Source organism: Danio rerio, chromosome 17 (assembly GCF_049306965.1).
Source record: "Danio rerio strain Tuebingen ecotype United States chromosome 17, GRCz12tu, whole genome shotgun sequence".
NCBI lineage: Eukaryota > Metazoa > Chordata > Actinopteri > Cypriniformes > Danionidae > Danio > Danio rerio.
In genome coordinates this window covers 9,799,480-9,814,737 of record NC_133192.1, presented here as the reverse complement: position 1 = coordinate 9,814,737, position 15,258 = coordinate 9,799,480, and the positions used below count along the sequence as shown (strand labels likewise).

The following is a 15,258-nucleotide window of genomic DNA, read 5'->3' as shown; positions in this document are numbered from 1 at the left end:
ACAGATATTTTGAACAGGCAGCAGTAATCATTTTTTTGAGCACATTAATAAAAATGATGTCTGCTGTTTGTTCAAACTACTTCCATACTGAAACCACAACTATTGCGTTTTTTATGTGACAACATAATTATTTTATGTTCAATTCACTTAAATTTGTAAAAAACAACAACTAATAAGTTAACTTAATTCCTTTATGTTGTCCAAACACAAATTGATTAAGATAAACAAATTTAAGTGGATTGAACTTAAAACCATTAAGTTGTCGCAATAAAACCTCAGGAATTGTGTTGATTGGGCTCATTTTAAATAAGCAGTTTGAATCTAGCATCAAAAGTACTTAGAAGTGTGTACTAAATCCTATTTTGGGATAAAGCACTACATTTAATACTTTCAAAATGAAAGTTCAGATCACCAGGTTGTTCGTAACGAATAAATCTGTCTTAAGCACAAGAAGCTTTACATTATATAATCCATCATCAAAAACATTTCCATCATGTCATGTTTTTGAGTGTTTCTGAATCCGGAAGTATTTTACTAATCAGTTTTCCCCATTGGGAATTTTTTAAAAAGCCAGCATTAAAGCATTATGACTGCGCTAACCAGCTACAAGGTGAATTACAACATTACAAACTTTAAGTTTAACTTTTCAAGTATTTAAAAATCAGACAACAAAAGTATAAAACTGTAAATTTATTGGATATAATGAGTGAAAGAACTAAAATCCCATAATGCACCATCAAATAAAAAATACCTAAAAAATAGATAATTATTCATATATCTACAGTAACTTTGCATTTCAAGTTTATTGCAAAATATGCAATATAAAATATGTGTAATATTTAAGCATTTTAAGAGTATATAAGAAGAATTACTGATTATATCATGCACAGCGCTTAATGAGAGTGAGTGAAGCTAAAGATATCTTGAAGTTCGTTATTGGTGGGAGTTTTTCTGCATGGATTTTGCTATTAAAGTCCGCATGAAATCAAAATGTACAATTTTTATTTAGCTAGCTCAGGTTGTTGTTTTTAAGCCTAATAATTAATCCTGTACGGGGTTTGCATGTTCTCCTCGTGTTAAAAATTAAATTAATTAAATTAAATTAGGTAAAATTGTGCATAAAAATGGGAGTTTTCGGTTTAAGCACGTGCTTATTTTTATAGAGGCTAAACAAGCACACAGGCGCAGGGGAGAAAGACAGTCGCTGCGTCAGAAACCGCATATAGTACGCTAAAATCAGTATGCGAGCCGAGTAGTATGTCCGAATTCATAGAATTCGAAAATCAACGCAACTAACGCAGGTAGGTCACATGACCATGACAAAATGGCGGATGTAGTAAGTCCGAATTCCATTAATAGTTTTCACATTCATACTGTATAGAACGTACTTTTCTGATGGCCGAGTAGTACGTTTAAATTCAAATGCAGTACCTACTGAGTAGTAGGCGGTTTCGGACGCAGCCAGTGACTGTGTTTACATGGACATCAGTAATCGAATTATTTGCCAAATTATTAAATGGTGGACTTTGACTGCTGAGATACTTGATTCGAGGAGCTGCTGGAAGCATGTATTTTTAGTGCAACGTTTGATACCACACAGCGAATGAAAGAAAAAAAAAACCCTCCACATTTCTCGTTAACTTAGATGCACTTGGTAGGTAGCGTCAGAAAACCATGTGTGTGTAGACTATCCCCTAACAAAATGCGGGAAAATCCTGCACAATGGTAATAGTTTGATTGCGGTGTTTACATGTTTACTCTCAAAGAGCAGCATTTACAGTAGATCTTTCAGTCTATAATAACTTTAGTAACTTAGAAAAAACTTTAGTAACTTAGAAATCATTTGACTAAGGTATGTCTTTAAAGACTGAAAAAGTATTGCTGACCATACGAACTAACTTTGCCATCTGAATAAACATACAAAGACCACTGATCACAAACTTACCAAATCTGTAGAGACAGGACAATCAACACCAACTAGAGCCGCGTCTTTATTAAAAGGAGACGAGCAGCAATTCTGGATTTCACCATTTCCAGATAAGAAAAGCTCTCGGGTAAAAAAATGTTCCTCAGACACATATTTCTGTTGAGCGTTGCATGCACTGTAATCCACATGTGAGTCCAGCTGCACTCTCATAGCGGGAAAATGAAAACAAAACCTTCGTTGCAGCACATTAATAAAAGCAACACTGGCGACTCCATCTCCACTGAAGTATCTCCAAACAATTCTTGTTCTCCCGCTTTTTTTATTGGCAAGACAACATGTCGTCTCTGCCATCGAAAACAGGTAAACAGGTCTTGGAAGCTATCATGCATATTAATGAAGTTGCACCGCATACACAATAGAGTGAGCTGATTGGTTTGAGCCAAGTCTTACTCATGAATGAATGCTGCACACTTAGAGACGTCACGATGCACTCGCAGGTAGAGAAAGCCAGTCTACACGCTGGATTACACGCAAGTATCTAATCACCGTGACGTAGCTTCAAACATTAGTTTCAAACTGGAAGAACGACTTTGCTCGAAATAACGCAAAAACAACCGATTTTCACTTTATAGTGAAATATATGTGTCTTAATAGTGTTTTTAGCAGCGTGGGACACATATATGACTGTCAACAGCGCAAACAATGTGTTTTGGTGTTTCGTGACCCTTTAAGTAAAAGGCGAAATAAAAAAGGACTAAGCCAAAGGAAAATGAATGAATGAATTTCTGTACAGGAATTTGGTTCACTTCTCTGTTTTTTAAAGTGCTCTAAAAATAATATACAAAGTTTGACTTGACTTATAATAGACATTTGAAGTGTTGCGAATCTGTGCTGTACACTGAAAATAGATATGCATTGGATTTACCAAAAACATGTAAGGTAATTGGTTGCAAACAATTTATTTGGGTTGAATTTAAACAAATTTAAATTTAGAAATGGTCAACTTACTCTACATTTAGCCCATATACATTTTTGCAACCATTAATTAATTTTCCTTCGGCTTAGTTCTTTTATTTATCAGGAATCGCCACAGCGTAATGAACCGCCAACTATTCCAGCATATGTTTTACACACCGGATGCCCTTTCAGCTGCAACTCAGCACTTGGAAACCCCCATACAATCTCACATTCACACACACTCATACAGCCAATTTAACTTATTCAATTCACCTATATAGTGCATGTCTTTGGACAATGGGGGAAACCGGAGCACCCGGAGGAAAGCCACGCCAACACGGGGAGAACATGCAACTGACTCATCCGGGATTCAAACCAGCGACCTTCTTGCTGTGAGGCGACAGTGCTGCTAACCACTGAGCCACCATGTAATTTTTGCAGCCAGTTAACCTTAAACAAAATTTGTTATTCCAGTGAATCATGTTGATATGGGCTAAACAATTGTTGGAGAACTAGTTAATCCATGCATAGAAAAGAGGACATCTTTTAACTCTTTTTAACTCTCATCCAATGCATCCTTTCAATCTCCTGCATCCTGCTTTCTTTTCTCATTCAAAGCCTTCCATTTTCCCTTTGTGTCTTTTTTTCCCTGCCTTTGCTTCTGTTGCACCTTCACTACCGTCTCACTTGAGATAATGGGCTTAGCTGGCTTTCGTTCCATATAATGAAACCATTTCTCCAGCGTTTCCCCAGTCATCTCAGACTCCAGATGTCTCAGGTTGGATAGAGTCAGAGTACATTGCTCATGTCCTAAACATCTGCGAAAAACCCCAGCAGACTATGAGAATGCGCTTCTCTTATGCACAACAAAGTCATTTGCATGTGGGTGATGGTTGTTTGTTTAGCCAGTAATTTCGTCTGCTAATGGACAGGCTGTAGACTGCGGGCTCGCTGGGTATTTCTTAATTGTGTGTTGCTAGGTGACCTGTTTTTCATAGCAACGGCTGCTCTGATTTTTTTTTTTTTTTAATAATTATTATTATCATGCTACGTCCTTTAGAAAGCATGCACATCATACACCATAATGTATCAGTCTCTATGGTCCAATACTTCTCATTGAACTCATCTAAAAACAGCCGAATTATTAATAGCAAAATTATTAGCCCTCCTGTGAATTTTGGTTTCTTTTTTAAATATTTTGTGAGTTATGTTTAATGGAGCAAAGATATTTTCACAGTATATTATTATAATATAGTTTTTTTTTGTTTTTTTTTGCTTTTTGATAAAGTCTTGTTTCTTGTAATTTGACTCGAACTAAAGCAGTTTTTTTTAATCAATTTTAAGGTCAGCATTATTATGATATATTATATATATATATATATATATATATATATATATATATATATATATATATATATATATATATATAATATATATATAATATATATATAATTTTTTGATTATTATTTTTTTCCTCGATCGGCCACAAAACAAACCACTGTTTGTTAATTAAAAACTACAGATTACTTGCCAATGAAGCCTTTACATTACACTTTAAGGTGAATACTAGTATCTTGCAAAATGACAAAAATAATAATAATTTAATGTACTTTGAATGTGGCAGAGATAAATAAGTTGTTACTAGAATTTTATTGTTAAACTATGGTGTTAATTGTGTTTAAATGTGTTAAGACAGAACTTTAACATGATTAAAATACCACAGGGTGGCTAATAATTTAGATTATATCTATATAAAGTGTTCAGCATATATGAGTACACCCCACACAAATCTCTCTTTTAAATTCATATTTTCAATAGGAAGCTATACAACATTATATTTGTGCATATACATTAGATTGGTCAGTACTAAAGCCAAATCTGGAGCTTATTTAACAAAATAACTTACGAGAATGGTAAAAACTATGACACTATAAAAACCAGTACACCCAAATTTATATGTTATAGAAAAATATTGAATACAAGTTTTAAAAAGAGAAAAAGAGCAAAAAAAAAAAAAAAAGAATGGAAAAAAATTGTCATTTAGATCTTAATTTGGCATAAAATCACAAAGGTATAATTTCTTTTTCTTCAGACATTTATATTCACTTTAATATAAACATCATACACCATAATATATCACTCATTATAGTCCAATACTTCTCAATGAAAATACCCTTTTCAACCATATTTGGTAATTTCAAAAGGCAAAATGATCAGCTCTCCTGTTAAATTTTGTGTTTTTTTTTTCTTCAAATATTCTGTAAGTAATGTTTAATGGAGCAAAGATATTTTCACAATATATTATTATATATTTTATTCTTATTGAGTGTTTTATTTTTATTTTGGCTAGAATAAAAGCAGTTAAAAAAAAACATTTTAAGGTCAATATTATTACTGTACTGAAGAATTTTTTTTCCGATTGGCTACAGAACAAGCCACTGTTGTCCAACCACTTGCCAATTAAGCTCCTTTACATTACACTTTAAGCAGGATAGAATCTTGCAGAATAGCATAAAAATGACAATTTATTGTACTTTGAATGTGCAAAAAAAAAAAAAAATGTTACTAGAAATTTGTTGTTAAAACTATTATGTGTTAATTCTGTTAAAATGTGTTTAAAAAATTAACAGAAACAGACATTTAAAAACAGAAATTTAACATAATAAAAATACCACAGGATGGCTAATAATTTAGACTGTCTATATATTAAGACTAATTTAGACTATATATCATATATATGACTTTTTATTGACTAAAGCATCTTTTTCCAAATTTAAAATAAAAATGTTGTCATTTAGATTTTATTTTTGGCATAAAATAACAAAGGACATTTATATTCACTTTAATTAATCCAAAATTATAATTATTATTATCATGCCAAGTTTTTCAAAAAGCATGCGCATCATACACCTTAATGTTCACTTATTATAGTCCAATACTTCTAAATGAAAACAGCCTATTTGACCAAATACGTTCATTTCAAAAGCTAAATGATCAGCTCTCCTGTCAAATTTTGTGTTTTTTTTTCTGCAATTATTCTGTAGGTAATGTTTAATGGACAAAGATATTTTCACTATATGTTGTTACATATTTTATTATTTTTGATTGTCTTATTTGTTTTAGTTTGGCTAGAATAAAAGCAGTTGTGTTTAAACAGAACTTTAGCATAATAAAGAATTCTCAGGAGGACTAATAGTCTACATATGTAAATGAAGACTCATTTAGAAAATAAAATATTTGCACTATAAACATTGCTGGGTTCCACACAATCCATTTGTGTTGAGACAACATGAAAAAGTTAAATTAACCTAATAATGTTTGAACATAAAACAATTAAGTTGTCCCAAAAAAACTCATGAATTGTGTTGTTTCGTCTTATTTTAAATAAGTAGTTTATTAGCAAATGTAATTTTGAGTGTCTATCACTTTTTAAAAAAAGTAAAAATGTTGACATTTAGATCTTATTTTTAGCATAAAATCACAAAAGCTGCCATTTATATCATACTGATTAATCCAAAATTATATTATTAACATGTCATGTCTTTTAGAATTTTAGAAAGCATTAAAGTTAACTTAATGTTTGAACATAAAACAAAAAAGTTGTCCTAAAAACCTCAGGAATTGTGTTGTTTCAGCGCTTTTGTAATAAGTAGTTTATTAGAAATGTAGTTTTGAGTGTCTATCACTTTTTAAAATAATAAAAATATTGACAATTAGATCTTATTTTTAGAATGAACTCACAAAAGCTGCCAGACATTTATACTGAGTTTAATTGATCCAAAATTCTAATTATTATTATTATTATCATGCCAATTCTTTCAGAAAGCATGCACATCATACATCGGGATGTATTACTCAATAAAGTCCAATACTTTCATAGTAAACTAATCTAAAAGCAGCCGATTTGACCACAAATGGTCGTTCTAAAGGCGAAATAATTAGCTTTCCTGTGAATTTTGTATTTTTTTTAAAATATTTTCTAAGTTGTGTTGAATAGAGCAAAGACGTTTTGGCAGTATATTAATATAATATTTACTTTCTTTTTTGAGAGTCTGATTTATTTTAGTCTGACTGGAATAAAAGCAGTGAAAAAGTTAAAGGCCAATATTATTACTATAATTTTTTTTTTTTTTTTTTTTTAGCTTTAGAACAAACCTCTGTTGTCCAATTACTTGCCAATTAAGCTTTATATTACACTTCAAGCCGAATACTAATATCTTGCAAAATAACAAAAAATAAATGCAAAAAAAAAATAGAAATGGAATGTACTTTGAATGTGGCAAAAAATGATTATTAGATTTTTTTTTGGTTGAAACTATTGTGTTTAAAAATGTCTTTAAACAGAACTTTAGCATAATAAAAAATTCTGAGGAGGACCAATAAATTAGATTATGTCTATACATGTATAGTAAGACTCATTTAAACAATGCTGGGTCCCACACAATCCATTTGTGTTGAGACAACATGAAGAAGTTAAATTAACCTAATAATGTTTGAACATAAAACAGTTAAGTTGTTCCAAAAAAACTCATAAATTGTGTTGTTTTGTCTTATTTTAAATAAGTAGTTTATTAGCAAATGTAATTTTGAGTGTCTTTCACTTTTTAAAATAATAGAAATGTTGACATTTAGATCTTATTTTTAGTATAAAATCACAAAAGCTGCCATTTCCCCCTTCATATCATTCTGATTAATCCAAAATAATTATTATTAACATGTCATGTCTTTTAGAATTTTAGAAAGCATGCGCACATACCACAATATAGTCAAATGCTTCTTAATGAACTACCCTGAAAACAGTCTGCTTCCTTGCTCATTGACCATATATGGTCATTCCAAATGCCCCAAGATTAATTGCGTCTATATATGGACATGCTGGGACGACCCTGGCAGAAGACCTTCCTTTCTAGGAAGAAGGGATTATGTAGAGATGGCGATGGGTGTTGTGGTCAAGCCATATGAGAGTGTTGCAGGTCAGGTGTGTGTGTGTTTGTGTGTTTATTGTGTGTATTGTGTCTGATCTCGTATTTCAGTTTGATGCTATTGATGTTTCTTTTAGGAAGGAAAGCTCTTAGGACTGAGGCGTTTTACTGTGATCATACCGTAGTCTAGGATAAGCCGTCTCTAGTCGTGGATCAGAAGTGTTACTCTCTGCAAGGACGCTTGACGGTGTGCTGTACTTTAGTGCAGGCTGTTTAGTTGAGCTATTTAATTCTAGGCCAGGATGTTTCTGTATAGTCACAGGTGACCGCTAATGCTGGAAAGCTGGAGTTGAACTAGATTTGCATTTCCTAAAGGGAAAACCAACTCATGCTTTGGTCTGTGTAATGAAATGCAGCATTAGAGCCACTTTGTTATAGTCTTGAGAATCAGGCTGTGATTTGTTCTGGTTTATGGAGGAGAATCAACATGAAGTGACTGGCTATGTAGTGACTGTGTGGCTGAAAAGCGACTGGCTGTGTAGATGCATGGATAGGGCCAGTCACAGTTCTGTATGCAAATGTTGTGTTGATGACATCACTCTTATTTAAATTTGAAATGCAATTGTTGGGTCTATATGTGGACAGTTTCTAATGTATAGCAGTTTTTTATATATATAAAATACACACAGGAATGACAGTAAGACAAAAACAATTAAGATGAAGTGTTCAAAATTACCATTCAAGGTGTTTGGATGTATCATGGTAACACTATGGTATTATTATTTACAGTAGCATGCTGCATACCTTGGTAAAATGAATATAAAAATAATTCTTTACCCTGATATTTACCATATAATCCGGTAGTTTTTTATTTATGGATTTTTTGTAATTCATGCAATAGCTAATATTACAGTATTATAACATTTTAACAATGCTTAAATAAAAATGCCACTTGACAGAGAAAGGGTAAACATGAAAAAAATAACAGCCATGTTATTGCATTAGAGCTTAAATAAACTGTACCACAAAACAACATTAGGCATATTAACATACAGCTGTGTCTACTAAATCGGTTGACCGTTGAAATTCTATTTTTTTTTTCAACTCAGCTAGTTGAGTTATTAAACAAATAAGCTAATAAAGGCTTAAAATAACCCAACAAATCATCAAATATTTTTTAACTGAGCCATGGTGTTAAATAAATAACTCAATTTATTTCATTTACTCAAAACAGTGAGCAGTTTGTTAGTGTTTATTTTTGATTTTTAACATGAGTTAATAAAGTTTTAGCTGTTCATTGTTTTGTAACTGTAGCTCAGGTTCATTAAATGGTATTTATTTAATTATACATTATAATATCAATAATTTATGCTGAAATTAAATTGAATTAAGATTATACAACGCTAATTGATAATTTATAATTCAGAAAAATTTTCATGTTAGCTAACTAAATAAAAATGGAAACTTGTTGTAAAATGTTATAAAAATTCAACAAAGTATGTACTAAAAGGGAAAAAATTGCAATTTGATAATAATAAAGTTGGTTCATCAAGGTATCCATTTTAAGTCTCTTTTTTCCAAAGTATTTTTATAAGCACTAATTTTGTTTTTACATTTTATATTATATTCATATTATTATATTTTGTGTATATAACTATCTATATATAATTATTTATTATTATTATTCATTATTATATAATATATCTATATATAATATATAATTTTGTGTTTTTTTTATTGTTCTTTAGATAAAATTATTTGTATATTTATATAATATTGTTTTATTATTGTGTGTGTGTGTGTGTGTGTGTGTGTGTGTGTGTGTGTGTGTGTGTGTGTGTGTGTGTGTGTGTGTGTGGGTGTGTGTGTGGGTGTGTGTGTATGTGTGTATGTGTGTATACAGTAAACAGTATATATACAGTTGAAGTCAGAATTATTAGCCCCCTTTGAATTTATTTTCTTCTTTAAATATTTCCCGAATGATAACAGAGCGAGGACTTTTTCACAGTATGTCTGATAATATTTTTTCTTCTGGAGAAAGTCTTATTTGTCAACTATATATAGTACGATATGGCTGTATATTGGCACTGGTGGGAGGCATGCATGTGTCCCACCAGTGACAATAGACAGCCATAGCGCGCTGCTACAACGGAATAATCGTGTATATAAATAAGAAAATCAAACACAGAGATTCTCAAAACCCTTTTGTAAGAGGAACTATTTATTTCTGCCATTCATTCACATTTGCAGCTGACGTCAGAGCAGCAGGCATTCACCAACGTCACTTAAGAGCTAGTATTTGAATGATTCTCTAGCATAATGTCTAAAGTGATGACAAAACAGGTGATTTTGCTCCCATTTTAAGATTATAAGGCTGAACGGCATGAAATGCCATCAGTCTACAGAGATTTCCCAGTATTTCTCTGTTGCAAATGGGTTATCACGATAGTTAACCCTGAAAAAGCCAAAGCAATGCAATCACTACCAGATTACTGTTGTGTTTGCAATAAGGAAAAACACTAAACACATGGGGGCATTTCTCTTTTCTTTCTGTTTACTGAACTAGTCTGCAGTAGCGAAAACCAGAGGCTCATCATTAGAAATAGATAGCCATCTCCAGTTTTAAGACTTTAGGTTGAGTCCCATCTCACACTCAACACACTACAATTACTATGGTATAAATACACCACCACAACGTACAAAAGAGAGAGATTGACTTAGAATATCACTTACCAGTTTAATAATGATTTGATCAGCTGTAGTTTGTATTTTTCCTCTCCTGTAAAAGCTTATTATGTGGTCTTTGTCGCCATTTTGTGGATGGACAATGTCAACCTTATAAATTCTTATGAATAAACAGCATAGTTGCAATCTAAACAACTACATACATTCTCGACTAAAAAAAGCCTCAAAGGTACATTATGTTGTCCAACAGCTGCAATATTTGTCAAACTGTAGTCCTCTACTTGTTGCTGTATGTGAGCAGAGTAATACACAGAGGTGAAGAGCCTGGACGAGTTACTGGCAGAGTATCGCACGGCTATCAGCCAATCAAGTTCAAGAACCAGACAGAAGTGAAGTCAGAATTATTAGCCCCCCTGTTTATTTTTTTCTCCCAATTTCTGTTTCACAGGATTTTTTTCAACACATTTCTAAGCATAATAGTTTTAATGACTCATTTCTAATATCTGATTTATTTTATTTTTGTTGGGATGACAGTAAAGAATATTTGACTAGATATTTTTAAGACACTTCTATACAGCTTAAAGTGACATTTAAAGGCTTAACTAGGTTAATTAGGTTAACTAGGCAGGTTAGGGTAATTAAGCAAGTTATTGTGTAACAATGGTTTATTCTGTAGAATATCGAAAAAAAAGTATAGCCTAATATTATATATAGCCTATATATATTAAATATAGCCTAGGCTAATAATTTTGACCTTAAAATGGTTTTTAAAAAATTAAAAACTTCTTTTATTCTAGCCAAAATAAAACAAATAAAACTTTCTCCAGAAGAAAAAATATTATCAGACATACTGTGAAAATTTACTTGCTCTGTTTAACATCATTTGGGAAAGATTTAAAAAATAAAAAAATAAATCAAAGGTGGGCTAATAATTCTGACCTTAACTGTGCGTGTGTGGCAAGTTTATTTATATAGCACATGTCATACACAGTGGCAATTCAAAGTGCTTTACATAAATAAGAATAAAAGAAACAAGTATAAGAAAAAAAAACAAATAATAAAAATAATAAAAAAAACAACAACATAAAAACAGATAAAATGTCATATAAAAGAATAAAAAAGAAGAGAAAAACATAACAGTGCAATCTGTCGGACATAGCACAGTGCTCATTCTGTAAAGGCACAGCTAAACAGACATGTTTTCAGTCTTGACTTGAATGTGCCTACTGTTGGAGCACATCTGACCATTTCTGGAAGCTGATTCCATCAGCGAGGGGCATAATAGCTGAAAGCTGATTTATCCTGCTTTGACTGAACTCTTGGAATTTCTAGTTTATTAGAGATCCTAGGCCATTTAGTGATTTATAGACAAACAATAATCCTTTAAACTCTATTCTGAATGTAACTGGGAGCCAGTGTAGAGACCTGAGGACAGGGGTGATGTGCTCTGATTTTCTGGTTCTGGTCAGAATCCTGGCCGCAGCGTTCTGGATGAGCTGCAACTCTCTGACTGTCTTTTTGTGTAGGCTAGTGAGGAGGCTGTTACAGTAATCCACCCTGCTGCTAATAAAAGCATGAACAAGTTTCTCTAAGTCTTTACTGGAAACAAAGCATATATATATATATATATTCATTTATTTATTTTTATTATTATATCTATTTTTAAGAACAAAGCCATGGTCACATGTGGCTTTTGGCACATATTTCTTCAGAGGCTGCAATATATGCAGTATGTAATGCATTAGTAATGCAGTAATAATATCCAGTCTACTCCACTTTATTACAAGCATGCAATTTTAGTAACCTATTTTTTTCTTGTTATTCTTTTAATGTTCTCACGGTTATGAATGGTAAATAGAGTGAAAAAATGTAGTGTGACGCATACTCAAGTTCTCTTTGTTTTTCTTTACAACTTCAGTCCGTTTTACAGTGCGCTTTCTATTCAGAATTTATTCATACAACAAGTTTATTTAGTCTTGGCATGACTGGTCGAGAGAAATAATGAAAAGCGACTCGTATATGCAGCCGGTGTGCATTAATCTGAAGAAATTTGATCAGACTCGGAGGGAAATTTTCAGAATGGAGGAATATAATGCATGCAAATGGAGGGCAAAAGACACTCCAAAACCAAAAAGTCGTTTCAGTTGCCATTTGCCCAGCTCAGCATATTCATTTACTGAAGCTTTTTATAAAGCGAGAGAGGGAATGAAAGAGAAGAGATTAGAGAGGTAAAATCCCACTAGCCATCTGTGCAGGACGGCCCGGTGGGAAAGGACGGAGAAGAGGGGGGGTTTGGGGTTAGAACATAATCCTGCAGAAATGAATGAATGAATGCGTGTACTGTAATCCCTGTCCGCGGTTTCACATCTCATCCCAGCGATCTCTGACGTACACAACTCTCTCCCGCATGACATATTAGCATTAAAGAATCATAAACGGCTGTGAAATTGGTTTGTTTGAACGTATGCATAATCAATTTGCCCTGGTTTGGCATGCAGACGAGATCTGTGTGTAAACAACTAGCAGCGTCTGATATTTCCCACTTCATCAAATGTTAAAGGACTTGTGCATTACTTATGCTGCATGTAGCATTTTTCATTTGTCAAATCGCGTCGGATAACAGTGTCCGCTAAATGAATTCATGTACTTGTAGATGTGTGCTGCGTATTGCGTGTTTGAGCTTTGTTGGATTTAAATAGGGATGTTTTATGTGTTGGATGTGTGTGCGTTGTTGTGTGTGTGTGTTAAAGAGAGTGAGAGAGAGGTATGCGGATGGTTTTATGCATAGGTTATGTATTGGGCAATGTTGTTGCCAGGTATGCTGATTTAAATGTCACCAAGGAAGCCTGTTGTGTTGAAATATTGAATACTTTATCATTTGTTGCAGCCTTTATGAATTTATTGCTGATATGCAGTTTTATTATAGCTGTTTAATGTCCAGTGTAATTGATTGATGAATAATTAAAGCATATTATATTATATTATATTACTGTATATTATATTATATTATTATTATATTATATTATATTACAGTATTTTATTTTATATTATATTATAATATATCATATTATTATATTATATTACAGTATATTATATTATATTATATTACATTATATTATATTATATTATTATATTATGTTATATTATATTATATTATTATATTATATTACACTATACTATATTAATACATTATATTATATTACATTATATTATTATATTAAATTTTATCGTATTGTATTATATTTCAAGAACTTGTTTTATAATAAATAAGAATATATTTTTGTTATTTTTAAACTTCGTATATTGAAAAATATTTTATGAAATTATTCTTTTTATTTATTTTGTTTCTAGTAATAGTGTGTTTATACATTTATTTCTGTTGTGCAGTGTTAAACTTCAAGCACTTATCATAATAATAATATTTGCATTTTTTCCAATAATTTGTTTTTATTCTTCAGTAATCAAACTAGATTTTTTCAAAAATATTTAATAAAAATATCATATTATATTATCGTTGTTGTTGTTTTTTTTTTTTTAATAAAATAAAGCTGCTACATGTATTAAAAATATTTTACTTTATTTTCCAGTAAAAGTGGAAGTGGAAAATTTCAAGCCTGTTTCATCATTAATAATAGACTTTTTGTTAAAATAGAGATATTTTTAATACATTTTTTTTTCTGTAAAGAAAACTACTACATGTATTAAAAAATATTTACTTTTAAGCATTTTTTATAATAAATAAATAATAATAATACTACTACTAATAATAATAATAACAAATAATACAAAAAAATAATATTCATAAATAATACATAATTATAATAATTATAAACTACATGTATTAAAAATATTTAGTTTTAAGCACTTTTCATAATCAACGATAATAATAATAATAATAATAATAATAATAATAATAATTTCAATAAAGAAAACTACCACATTTGTTCAAAAATATTTTATTTTAAGCATTTGTAATAAATAATAATAATAATTATAATAATAAACTGCATTTATTCAAAAATATTTCATTTTAAGCACTTTACATATAAAATGATGATAATAATAATAATAATAATATAAATAATAATAACAATAACAATTTCAATAAAGAAAACTACCACATTTTTTCAAAAATATTTAATTTTAAGCACTTCATAATTAATAATGATAATAATAATAAACAATTATAATAATTTCAATTAAGAACACAACCACATTTATTCAAAAATATTTTATTTTGAGCACTTTTCATTATTAATAATAATAATAATAGTAATTTCAATAAAAACTACTACATTTATTAAAAAATATTTAATTTTTAGTACTTTTCATAATAATAATAATAATAATAATAATAATAATAATTTTGTAGATTTTTTTTTATAAATAAAACTCAATTTATTTCAAGAATATTATAAAATATGACTACATTACATTTTATTATATTTTTGTACTTTTAATTCTTAGAGTGTATCTAATTTCCATTACAGTACTATATTCTGTAAAATAATGTTGGTATATTGTAAATATGAACAGGCTCCCACAATAAAAGTCAATTGCTGAGCCCTGAAAAATACAGTTTCAAAACAGAGACATGTATCTTGCAATTGAGCATACTCCAAAAGAGAATCTTGTCTGCGATTTCCTGTGTGTGTTATTGTGTGTTTGTGTGTGTGAGAGATAGCAAACAGGTCCCGGTGAATTATTCATTGTGAGAAAATGAAAAGGTCACGGAGATTGAGTTTCATTGGTAGATGGAGAGGCAGA

At 30.7% G+C, this 15,258-nt stretch overlaps 1 protein-coding gene across 24 annotated transcripts in view; it reads left to right on the top strand.

Moving 5' to 3' along the window:
• Positions 1 to 15,258, top strand: part of ctbp2a (C-terminal binding protein 2a) — a 131,342-nt gene that overhangs the window by 64,355 nt on the left and 51,729 nt on the right. The window contains exon 1 of one of the 24 annotated variants that reach the window (XM_068214448.2): positions 7,807 to 7,857. The exons of 22 other annotated variants lie outside the window; for them this stretch is intronic. In XM_068214448.2, coding sequence (XP_068070549.1) covers positions 7,815 to 7,857 — 43 coding nt within the window. In that variant the 5' untranslated portion in view covers positions 7,807 to 7,814. Of the gene's footprint in view, positions 1 to 7,806; positions 7,863 to 15,258 lie in introns of those variants that run through there. One more of the 24 variants, XM_073927480.1, reaches the window with a different exon arrangement.